This window comes from Cyrtonyx montezumae, unplaced genomic scaffold (genome assembly GCF_038088225.1).
Source record: "Cyrtonyx montezumae isolate F1298 unplaced genomic scaffold, pur_monq_1.0 scaffold_57, whole genome shotgun sequence".
NCBI classification, from domain to species: domain Eukaryota; kingdom Metazoa; phylum Chordata; class Aves; order Galliformes; family Odontophoridae; genus Cyrtonyx; species Cyrtonyx montezumae.
The window spans coordinates 182,019-193,099 of NW_027072064.1; the positions used below are offsets into that span (position 1 = coordinate 182,019).

At 63.1% G+C, this 11,081-nt stretch overlaps 1 protein-coding gene across 2 annotated transcripts; it reads left to right on the forward strand.

Moving 5' to 3' along the window:
• Positions 1 to 1,969: 1,969 nt before the first annotated feature.
• Positions 1,970 to 10,637, forward strand: PEAR1 (platelet endothelial aggregation receptor 1). 2 transcript variants are annotated; one of them, XM_065748897.1, is made up of 23 exons: positions 1,970 to 2,044; positions 4,346 to 4,438; positions 4,518 to 4,622; positions 4,879 to 4,979; positions 5,056 to 5,148; positions 5,467 to 5,713; positions 5,788 to 5,902; positions 5,981 to 6,117; positions 6,452 to 6,664; positions 6,760 to 6,934; positions 7,303 to 7,423; positions 7,509 to 7,672; positions 7,823 to 7,925; positions 7,996 to 8,142; positions 8,235 to 8,363; positions 8,439 to 8,567; positions 8,727 to 8,855; positions 8,918 to 9,160; positions 9,226 to 9,332; positions 9,554 to 9,665; positions 9,781 to 9,849; positions 10,002 to 10,196; positions 10,284 to 10,637. In XM_065748897.1, exons 2-23 carry the CDS (start codon positions 4,347 to 4,349, stop codon positions 10,433 to 10,435), a joined length of 3,078 nt encoding a protein of 1,025 aa, XP_065604969.1. In that variant the 5' UTR covers positions 1,970 to 2,044; position 4,346; the 3' UTR covers positions 10,436 to 10,637. The 2 variants fall into 2 exon arrangements, with proteins under 2 accessions (XP_065604969.1, XP_065604970.1); XM_065748898.1 differs by having other exon boundaries at positions 8,945 to 9,160.
• The last annotated feature ends 444 nt before the right edge of the window (positions 10,638 to 11,081 follow it).

Sequence of the window (11,081 nt, forward strand, 5' to 3'; positions counted from 1 at the left end):
CAGTTTCTCCATTTCAGCTGCTCCAGGGGGAGCGGTAATGGACTCTGGCAATGAGGTAATTAACGGCTCTGCTCCCTGGAAAAGTTCCTTTCTTAGCAGCACAGCAGCCAAGCTGGGGATGGGACCCTGCCAGAGTCCCAGGCCTCATCCTGCATCCAATGGGGCTGCAAAGGGATTTCTCACGGTGTGGCCTCATCCTGTCTGGATCCGGGGTACCCCTAGTGCTACCCATGGAGCTGGCTCCATTCCCACCTCAGAGCTGTGGTTCTGGGGATGCCCTTGTGGGGCACCCCACAGGGATGGGGCAGGAGGAGGCCCCAGGAGCTGCTCGTTTGCAGGGTTTGTGTGTGGGATTGCCCAGTTTGGGGTTGCCCGCTCTGGGGGGACCATAAGGTGGTGGTGACGGATGTGGGGCTGCAGCTGCATCCCGGCGCCATGGGTCCTGAGGCGGATGAGCACTGGCCGGACCTTGTGTGTCTCTTAAGTGCACTTGTGGGCCCGGTTCCCCCCGGCCTGGGGGTCTCGGGGGGGCGGGGGGGGGGCTGCATGGTCATCTTGACACTAATGAGGTGCAGCTGAAGTGCTGCTGAAGTGTCCCAGAGCAGCATTTCCTGGTGACCACAGGGATGCCTTATTTAAGAGCCGGGGGGGGGGGGAGGAGGGGGGGTCAATTCCTCCCATTTCCCAGCTCAGGTGTTCCCATCCCGGTCCCACTGTCCCCAAGGTGCAACCCTTGTGTCCTCATCCTCAGTGCCCAGCTCCAGGCAGGGCCATTTGGGGCAGCCCTGTGGTTGAGGGTGGGCTGCATCCTAATGGAGCCCGAGTGGGCAGGGGGGAGCGGCAAAGCCACGCTGGGACGTGAAAATCGTTATGAGTGATTAGAGCTATTACTGTAACGAGGAGAGGCAATTAATGGCGCCTTGACATCAGTTGAGGCCAGCTAATGTACATGCTTGCTGGGAGAGGGGAGCGGCTGAGCATGGGGAGGGGGCAATGTGGGGGGACCACAAAAGCGTGGGGACCCTGACACGGGGATGCTGTGTGGGGATGAGATGTGGGTGGGGACCCTAGGTCACGGGGTGATACATGGGCAGAGTGTGCAATGTGTGGGGGGGTACACGGTGGAGGGGTATCCCATGATGTATGGATGATGTGTGGCAGGGATGCAGATGCCTGAGCTTAGGGTGCAGGGATGCAGCATGGCTAGAAGAGCCGAAATTTGGGATGGCATGTGCACGAGAAGGCAAAATGAGTGCCTGGGATGCAGGACAGTACGTGGCTTGGGAACCTGCACCGTGGGGGTGATGTGCAGCCGGGATTCCAAGGTGCAGGGCAGACAGATGCATGCCGAGAATGCCAGGACAACGTGTGCCCGTGCTGCGAGGCTGAAGCATTGCCGAGAATCCCGCGGCGTGGGGATGACGTTTGGCGAGGATCCTGGGCTGCAGGGATGCTGCAACACGGGGATGCTGCGTGGGCTGGATGCGGGGACGCTGCGTGGCCGGGATGCCGAGCACATCGCGTGCCGGTGCCGGGACGAGGCGTGCTCTGCTCTCATCCCGGCTCTGCTCGCATCCACCACCAGATGCTGCTGTTCGGCCGGGGGACTCCCGATGCCCGCAGTCCCCGGAGCAATGCCCGGTCCGGCCGCACCGCGGGGACCGCCCGGGGCAGCCCGGGATGCGGGGCCGCTCCCGCACCGCTCCTCAGTGCCGCCGAGGTCGGACCAACAACGGGGTATCCCCACGGGAGGGCTGTGGCTGCCGGCCCGCCCTGCCTCGGGCCCTGGTGGTGCTTTTGTTCCAGACCTGTTGGTTTCTGGCCAGAAAAGTTAAAAAAATAATAATAATAATGCTTTTTTTTTTTTTTTTTTCCCCCTTTTCCGTAGTTGTCTCTGAGTCCAAACTTCCTGAGAGCAGCTCCGGGCCCTCCCTCTGCTTCCGACGGCCGCGCTGAGTCTCCACCACACAGAGCTCAGACAGCAACCGACCCTGTAACATCACGTCCCGTAACGTCTCGTCCTGTCCCAGCCCAGCCCGGCCAGGTGAGCACGTTCTGGGGGTCGGAGTCCCAGTGGGGTGGCCTAGGGGGGTCCTGGCCCCTGGCAGGGGGCTCTGGGGTGTCCTAGGGATGGTGGCATGGGAATGGCAGGAGCGTGGGATGGAGCACTGACACTGCGGTGACACCCTGTGCTGATGTCCCTCTGCGGACCCTATGTCCCCATCCCCATCTTCATCCTTGTCCTTATCCCTATCCCCATCCCTGCAGTGTCCCCACCGTGCTCACAGTCCCGAAGGAAACACGTCAGCCCGTGGTGTAGGAAGCACCAGGGCAGAGATAGCAGCTGTGGGGCCCTTCCTGGGCTCTGTGTCTCTGATGGGGACAGTGCTGGAGCCACACATCGTCCCTCGGCCCCATCTTCCCACGCTGCACAATGTGGGGCTGTGGGTCCCAGCGCCTGCGGGCGATGCTCCCTGACCCATGTCACACTGAGAGGAAAAAGACAAGGATTTGGGGAGGAGGGGGGGGGGGGGGAGGATAATCATCCCCAACCCTTGGGGATGTCCCCTCCCTTCCTCCTGCCTGGTTCAAATCACAACGGGGGTCATTGGGATGTGACCACCCCGGGGTGAGGGCAATGTGGGGCTGGGGCACGTCAGTGCCACCCTGTCCCCAGATGGGATTGGAGCTCCCAAGGATGGGGACACACCACTCCCTGCTCTGGAGAGGCTCTGAGGGGGTCCTTGGGGCAATGCAGGAGCAGCTCCTGGGGGTCTCTGTGGTGCCCCCAGGACCATGCTGGGTATTCCAGCCCCCACATCCCAATTAGCACCAGATGGGGCCGTGTTTTGATGACTCCTCACTTTTCCTGCCAGCATCTCCGAGTGGTTCCTGTTGTTTGCAGCAGTGCTGGGGCCCTGGCCCCCCCAGCGCGTGGGTTTGCTGGAGTGGGGATGGGGCCGTGGGGAGGGTTCGGGGGTCCCGAACTGGGGAGGAGAAATGCAGGGCGGGAGGCTCGGAAGCAGGCGAGCAATTACTCACCCTGGAAACGGCCGCTGGGACCTGAAGGGAAATGGGGGAAACTCTCTGACTAAACGCTTTTTCCAGCAGAAAAATGGCACTGCTTTGGGACAAGGAAGGGCTGCTCTGGTGGGGTTACCCTGCACTGTGCTGTTGTACGAAGGCAAAGCAGCCCCGTGGGGAAGAGAAGGAGGGGGGGGGGTGTTTGCTTCAGGGGTGGCATCTCGGGGTGTCCCCAGCACTGATCTGGTGTTGAGGAAACAGCCGTGAATCCATGAATCCAGCTGCGAGGGGCAGGAAACCTCTGCTTCCTCCTGCAGCACATGTGAATGTACTGGAGAGCTACAGCCATCCCCAAAAACACAGTGCTGCGTGCTCAGGGCATGCTGTGCTGCTCAGGGATACTGGGACGGGGTCCTGGTGACAAATGGGGACAGTGCACGGGTTCCTGTCATCCTTTCCTGCTGGATCTTGCAGAAACCCCAGTGCACCCCTAAAAGCTGCAGTGCGTGGCCCCGTTTGGAGCTGGCTGTGCTCCCAGCGCCTGTCCTGTGCTTGGTTGAGCAAGAGCCCAGAGGATCCAGGAAACGCAGCGGCAAATAAATACTAAAAGCGTTGAAACGGGGCCATGCAGGGAGGCTGCCAGGGCCTGGGGGTTAACTCCTTCCCATCCCCACATCCCTCAGATGGGACTGTGGATCCGAGGGCAGGGAGATGCCAGGATGCATCCCCACTGTCTCCCAGTGTCCCATGTTCATCCTTGGGGATAGTTCAGCCCGTTGTCATCTGTACAAGATGGTGTCAACCAGTGCACTGTGTCCAGTCCTGGGGATGGGTCAGCCCAATGTCCCCAGTGTCCCTTGTGTCCTCAGTGCCCCATATCCAGCCCCAGGGAGCCATCCAGTGCCCTGATCCATGGGCTGACCCCCGTGCTGTGGGAGGGGAGCCAATGCCAAGATGGAGCCCTGGGATGGGGACAGGGATAGGGACAAGGATGAAGATGGGGATGAGGACAGGGTCCACATAGGGATATCAGCACTGGAGCCCACCTCTGGAGCAGCTGTATGGTAGGCCTGGAGTGCTGTGGGGCAGGACGGCTGCAGCTCCATGGCCGCAGCACTTTTGTCTGTCTGTGGGGCCTGCACAGCTCCGGGGCCACCCGTACAGCTGTGCCTCAGTTTCCCTTTGGCAGCCCAGATGGGTTGGAGCTGTTCCCCCGCACGCAGGAATGCAGACCCAGCCCCGTGGGGAGGCCGGGGCCGGGGGCGGTGGGTGGGGAGCGGGAGAGCAGCGTGTGTGAGCCCAGCTTGGTGCTTCCATGCAGGATGGTGCTGAGGACCGTGGCACTGGCACTGCACGCCTGCTTCCTGGCTGCCCTCCACCCCAGTGACCCCAACGTCTGTAGCTACTGGGAGAGGTAGGAGCTGTGCTGGGGATACTGGGCTGGGGATGCCCGTGGGTCCACCCCCTGACTTCGTGCCTTCTCCTCCACGCAGCTTCACGACAGCGGTGAAGGAGTCATACACCAAACCCCATGTTGTGACCTCCACCGAGCCCTGTGCAGGGGCACCAGGACTGCCACAAACCTGCCCGCAGCAAAGGTGAGGGCTTGAGGGCTGAGCCAAGACCCCAGCAAAGCTCCCTCCCCCTCCCCACTGCATGGAGCATCCTGATGCCCAGCGCAGTGCTCTCCTGCCTTGCTGCAGGGCTGCCCCACACAGCACATGGGATGATGTCCCATATGGCTAATGGGAGCGGTCCCACGAGGTGATGACCCACGTGTGGGGGGGGGTGGGAGGGGGCTCACAATGGGGTTTCTCCCCACACTTCATCCTCACGGATCTGCTTTGGGCACAGGGTGGTGTACCGCACGGAGTACCGACAGGCGGTGCGCACCGACTACCGGCGGCGCTACCAGTGCTGCCTGGGCTACTACGAGAGCAGGGATGCCTGCGTCCGTGAGTGGGGCAGGTGGGGGGGGGCAAGGGGGGCCCTGGGTTGTCCCCTGCTTAATTCTCAGCTGTGTACCTGCAGCACGCTGCACCCAGGAGTGTGTCCATGGGCGGTGCGTTGCCCCTGAACGCTGCCAGTGTGAGCCGGGCTGGAGGGGACCTGACTGCTCCAGTGGTGAGTGGGGAGGGGGCACAGGGACCCCTGGGGATGGAGTGGGACTGTGGGGTTTCATGGGGGTCTGGGTTTTCTGTGGAGTGGTGTCCTGGGGGTGAATGGGGAAAGGAATGAGGTGAGATGGGGATGGGGATGGAGTTGGGGATGGGATGGGGATAGCAATGGGGATGGGGACAGAAATGGGGATGGGGACGGCAATGGGGATGGGGAGATGGGGATGAAGGTGGGCTGGGCTGGGCTGGAGGTGGTGATGGAGATGAAGATGGGGACGTGAGTGGGGCTGGGCCCTGGGATGCAGCAGTGTTCTCACCTGAACAGAGTGTGATGAGCACTCGTGGGGCCAGGACTGCGAGCACCGCTGTGACTGCCACCACGGGGCCCCCTGCGACCCCCTGAGTGGGGTCTGTGCCTGTCCCCCCGGCTTCATCCCACCGCTGTGCCACCAGCCCTGCCCACCTGGCTCCTACGGCCCCGACTGCCACCTCCGCTGCCCCTGCCACCACGGGGTCCCCTGCAACACCTCCACTGGTGCCTGCCTCTGCCCCCCAGGGCTTGCCGGCCCCCTGTGAGTGAGGGTCCCCACGGTGTCTGGAGGGGAGGGTGTCCTGGTTGCTCGCTCACCCCTTGCTCCACCTTCAGCTGTGAGGTGCCGTGCCCAGAGGGAAAACTGTGCAGCACCCACTGCCCCTGCCAGAATGGGGGCATCTGCCACCCCCCCGGCTCCAGCACCTGTGTCTGTCCCCATGGATGGATGGTAGGTGGGATGTAGCTCCCCCTTTCCCCCTCTCCCCCACGGTGTGGGGTCCCCGCTCACCCCACTGCTCTGTGTCAGGGGGACATCTGCTCCATGCCGTGCCCACCTGGGCGCTTCGGCCCCAGCTGCCAGGGGGAGTGCCACTGCCACAATGGGGGCCGCTGTGACCCCCTGGGGGGGCAGTGCCAGTGTGCACCAGGCTTCACAGGAGAGCAGTGAGTGGGGATGGGGCACGGGAGGCTGGGGGTCTGGGGGAGACGGGGAGCAATATGGGAATGAGGTGCGGGGGACACAGGGTGGAGGTACACAGGAATGGGGACATGGGTGACATGGAGATGGGGCGCACGGGGGATGGAGTGGCAGCAGCACACAAAGATTGGTACACAGGAATGGGACACGCAGGGGATTGGGTCACCAAGCCCAGGCGCTGCCGGAGTGGGATCTGAATGCATCCTGGCATGCAACAAGCTGCACAGTCTCAGCTTGGGGCAGGGAGAGAGGGTCTGGGTGCCACCCTGGGGCCATGTCACCCTCTGTGTCCCCATGCAGGTGCCGGGAGAGGTGCCCAGTGGGGAGGTATGGGCAGGACTGCAGGGAGAGCTGTGACTGTGCCAATGGGGGGCAGTGCTTTCACGTGGATGGTGCGTGCCTGTGCGAGGCCGGCTTTCAGGGCAGCCGCTGCGAGGAGCCCCGCTGTCTGCCCGGCCTCTATGGCATCCACTGCCAGAGCCACTGCCTCTGTCACCCCCAGCACAGCCAGAGGTAGGCAGCGTGCCCTCCCCTTGTCCCACATATCATACTCCCAGTACACCCAGTGCCTGGACTGGGAGTTCTGGGCTCTGAGTGTGTGCCCCCAGCTGCCATCCGCTGCTTGGTGAGTGCTCGTGTCACCCGGGCTGGGCTGGGCTCTTCTGCAATGAGAGCTGCCCCCCTGGCACCTTCGGGGCTGGCTGCCTGCAGCTCTGCCTCTGCCTCAACGGGGGCACCTGTGATGGGACCACCGGATACTGCCATTGCCCTCCTGGTTACACGGTGCGTCCCCAAGCTGACCCCACTGCAGGGACATGGGGAGGACAAAGGGAGTGGTGGAGGGGGGACTTGAGGGTCAGGGGGATCCCTGGGGAGGACACCCTCAGAGCATCTTCTGGATCAGTATTGGGGTCTGCTTATCCCAGGGGGCAGTTTGGGGTCCAGGCATTCCTGGGGGAAGGCTCAGCGTCCCTGGGACCCATGTAATGTCGGGGTGGGTCCTCTGGGAGGTCACAATTTTGGGGTCACCCCTCTTCCTCCAGCATCACTGCGCCAAGGGGAGGGAGGGAGATAGTTTGTCACCTCCCAGCTCTATGTGTGGGAAAGTTCTGTTGTCTCACAGCCTTGCCACATTCTTACCCTCCCCTCAGGATGAGCACTGCTCCTCCCTGTGCCCAACGGATACTTTTGGGGTGAACTGCTCAGAGCGCTGCTCCTGCCAGCATGGCATTGCTTGCTCCCCCATTGATGGCTCCTGCTTCTGCAAGGAAGGTGGGCACACAGCACAGGGGTTGGCAACAGCTGGGGTGACCCGTGGCCATCCCTATGCTCACCCCACCACCCTCTTGCTTTGCAGGTTGGCATGGACCTGACTGCTCCACACCATGTCCTGATGGTACCTGGGGTCCTGGCTGCAATCAGAGCTGCAACTGTGCCCATGGGGCCACCTGCAGTGCCCAGAGTGGGGTCTGCAGCTGCACCCCAGGATGGCACGGCCCCCATTGCCACCAGCCCTGCCTGGTGAGTGTCCCCACATAGCACTGCAACGTTGGTGTCATCGTCTCCAATATCACCTTCCTCGGTGCCACCATTTCTGACACCTCCACCTCCAGTCCCACCCTCCTCTGTGCCACCACCCTCCCCAGTGCTGACCTCATCCCTGTACCCCAGAATGGGACATTCGGTGCTGGCTGCAGGCAGCGCTGCGAGTGTGCCCATGCGGACGGCTGTGATCCCATCACAGGAGAGTGCCACTGCCTGCCCGGGTGGACAGGTGAGGGAACCGGGGTGGGGGTACCCCGCTGTGCCTTGCCCCTGTCCCTCACTGCTTTTGCTGCCCATAGGGCTGCAGTGCAAGCAGAGCTGCCCGCAGGGCTCCTGGGGCCGGGGCTGCCGCCAGTCCTGCATGTGCCGCAACGGAGCATCGTGCTCTCCTGAGGATGGGTCCTGCACCTGCACCCCAGGCTTCCGTGGCCCCATGTGCCAGCGCCGTGAGTGCCCCACAGGGGGGTTCTCCCCATCCCTTGAACCCCATGGGGCTGAGGCCGGATGCGCTCGTCTCACCGCAGCCCTGTGCCTGCAGAGTGCCCTCCTGGACGCTACGGAAAGAGGTGTGCACTGAGCTGCTCCTGTGCCAACGGCTCCTCCTGCCACCATGCCACCGGTGCCTGCCTCTGTGCTGCAGGCTGGAGCGGCCCCCAGTGCTCCCAACGTGAGTATGGGGACACGGGGATGGGGATGAGGGCTGGTGCCAAGGGGGCTGATCATCTCCTCGCCCCACCACCAGCCTGCACACCTGGGTCGTGGGGGGATGCCTGCTCCCAGCGCTGCCAGTGCCACAACAAGGGGACATGTGACCCAGTTGAAGGGACGTGCCACTGCCCTGCAGGATGGACAGGAACAAGCTGTGAAGAAGGTGAAGCCTCTTCCCACACACACACACATACACCCTGTCCCTCGCTGTGGCTCTGTGCACCCCCAGAGTGCAGCCTGGGGGTCCTGGGGGAGTGATCTGGAGCCACTGTATGGGCAGTATAGAGCTATCTGGAGCCACCCACCCTCTGTACTCCTGCAGAGTGCCCCCCCGGGACCTTTGGATTGCAGTGTGACCAGCTATGTCGCTGTCCCCACAATGCCACCTGCCACCCCGTGAGCGGGATGTGCCCGTGTGCCCCAGGCAGGAGCGGGCCCCACTGTGAGGCTGGTGAGTATGCATGGGGTAGGGTGGGGGGCAAGATGGGGGGCCAGACCCCCACCTCTCCTAAGGACTGTCCCCATCCCCTTCATCTACAGGGAACCCCGATCAACCCTACACCATTGTGCCTGCCCCCCCGTTGGCCTACAGCACGCTGGGGATGGTGGTCAGCCTGGTGGCCCTGGTGGCTCTGCTGGTGGCCGTGGTGGCTGTGGCACTGTGCTATCGTCACCGGCAGAAGGGAAAAGAGAACCGGCACCTGGCCGTGGCGTACACAGCAGGACGGATGGACACATCTGAGTATGTGGTGCCAGGTGAGCAGTACGCAGGGACACGGCTCCGGGTCCCCTGGCACCAGGGCTGATGTCTGTCCCTCCAGATGTGCCACCGAACCACACACACTACTACTCCAACCCCAGCTACCACACGCTGTCCCAGTGCACGCTGCCTGCCCCCGGCAACCAGGACAGAGCCAGCTCCCTAAAGGTAGGGCACAGCTTGGTGGCACAGTGCAGCATGACATGGCACGATACCGTGGTGCAGCGTGGCACGTCATGGTGCACCATGGTGGCACAGTTTTTGCACGATGCACCAAGGCACACGGCACCACGTTTCACTGTGTTGTATGACAACAGCACAGTGCAGCACGGTGTTGCACAGTGCACTATGGTACTGTGAGGTCATGCTGGCTCCTGTTTTGGCTCCAGGTCCCCAGCTCGCAGCCTTTCCCTGGTACAGAGAGGCCCTATGGCCCTGAAGGCAATGCCACCCTTCCCCCTGACTGGAAGCACCTGGGGGTACCACCACAGGGACCCAGGGGTAAGAGAAGGCAGCTCCGGGGAAGGTGGCACCCCTGGATTTGGGGGAGCACTTTGGGAGGTGGAGAGGACCAATGAGGCCCCTTCCCTCAGCTGTCATGGTGCCTGGTTTCCAGGTGGGGGGCAGATGGACCGGAGCTACAGCTACAGCTATACTTGCAGCCTGGGGAAGTACTACAGCACGGGTATCAATTGGACTGGGAATAGGGAGGAGGTGGGAATGGGATGGATCAGGGATGGGATGGAGAGGGGAAGGTGGATGGGATCTGAATAGGACCCATCTGGGCACGGCTGCTCTCTCATCCTGGTGATGGGGACCCCACTGCCTCCCTCACAGAGCATCCCCAGGAGGGGCTGAGGGCCAGCGGCAGCTCTCTGGCCAGTGAGAACCCCTACGCCACCATCAAGGACGTGCCCTCACCTCCTGCCAAGGCCCTCGAGGGCAGCTACATGGAGATGAAGTCCCCGGTGCAGCGGGAGATGTCCTACGCTGAGATTGGGCTCCTGGAGGAACCCGACAGCAACGAGGAAGGTACACACCCGGGGTGGCGGGCACATCCTGGGGGATGCACAGCCCTGGGGACAGGGGACTCTCATTGCTCACCTCTTCTATGCACAGAGATCAGTCCGGGAGGGGCAGAGGGAGCAGCTCCAGTCCCGGACGTTCCCAGTCACTACGACTCACCCAAGAACAGCCACATCCCCTGCCACTACGACGTACCCCCCGTCCGCCACCCGCCGTCCCCCCCGCTCCGCAGGAAGGATCGCTGAGGAACCCCGCACCCCCCCCCCCCCCCTCCCCGCTGTCTCGTGACACGTGGACGGGAAACTGCCCTGCAGCGGGGACACCGCGAGACGGCAGCGGGCAGCCCCAGGTCCACGCGGGATCGGACCCCGCCGTGGGACTGTCCCTGTCGTCGCCGCCGCTGTCCCCCAGCCCTAGGGGCACCGCTGTAAATAAAGCCGGGTTGGTTGTGGGAGCGGTGTACTCAGGAGTCGTGTTCGTGGAAACGGGGTGATGGGAGTGGGTGGGCTGCGGTGAAGGACCGGTGAGGGACGGTGACGGGAACACACCAGCGCTTGCCCTGGGTTGGGAGCCGCATTAATCCCACGAAGGAACCGGGGAAGAGCCCAGCGCGGTCCGAGAGAGACGCGCAGACCGCGTGGCGGAACAGGAACGGGCGCAACGACGGCGCAAAGACGGATCCAAAGCGCACGCGGTGATTGGCTGAAATTACCTGCGTGCAAGCCCAGCGATTGGCCCAGAAATAGTCCAATGGTGCTTCAGAAACAGCGCAGCGATTGGTCCCATTGTGATTCCCATCCCTCCCACCCCCCCCACCCCCCCCAGGAGTACTATAACAGCGCGGGGGGGGGGGGCTGGACTCGCGACAGCTCCATGACGGTCCAGATGGGG

Bases quoted from the DNA above. Each gene is read 5' to 3' on its own strand.
- PEAR1 (XM_065748897.1), top strand. From the start codon at position 4,347: ATGGTGCTGAGGACCGTGGCACTGGCACTGCACGCCTGCTTCCTGGCT. The intron at 4,623-4,878 runs GTGAGGGCTTGA...CTTTGGGCACAG, and splicing joins CAAACCTGCCCGCAGCAAAG to GGTGGTGTACCGCACGGAGT. The intron at 5,714-5,787 runs GTGAGTGAGGGT...CTCCACCTTCAG, and splicing joins CCAGGGCTTGCCGGCCCCCT to CTGTGAGGTGCCGTGCCCAG.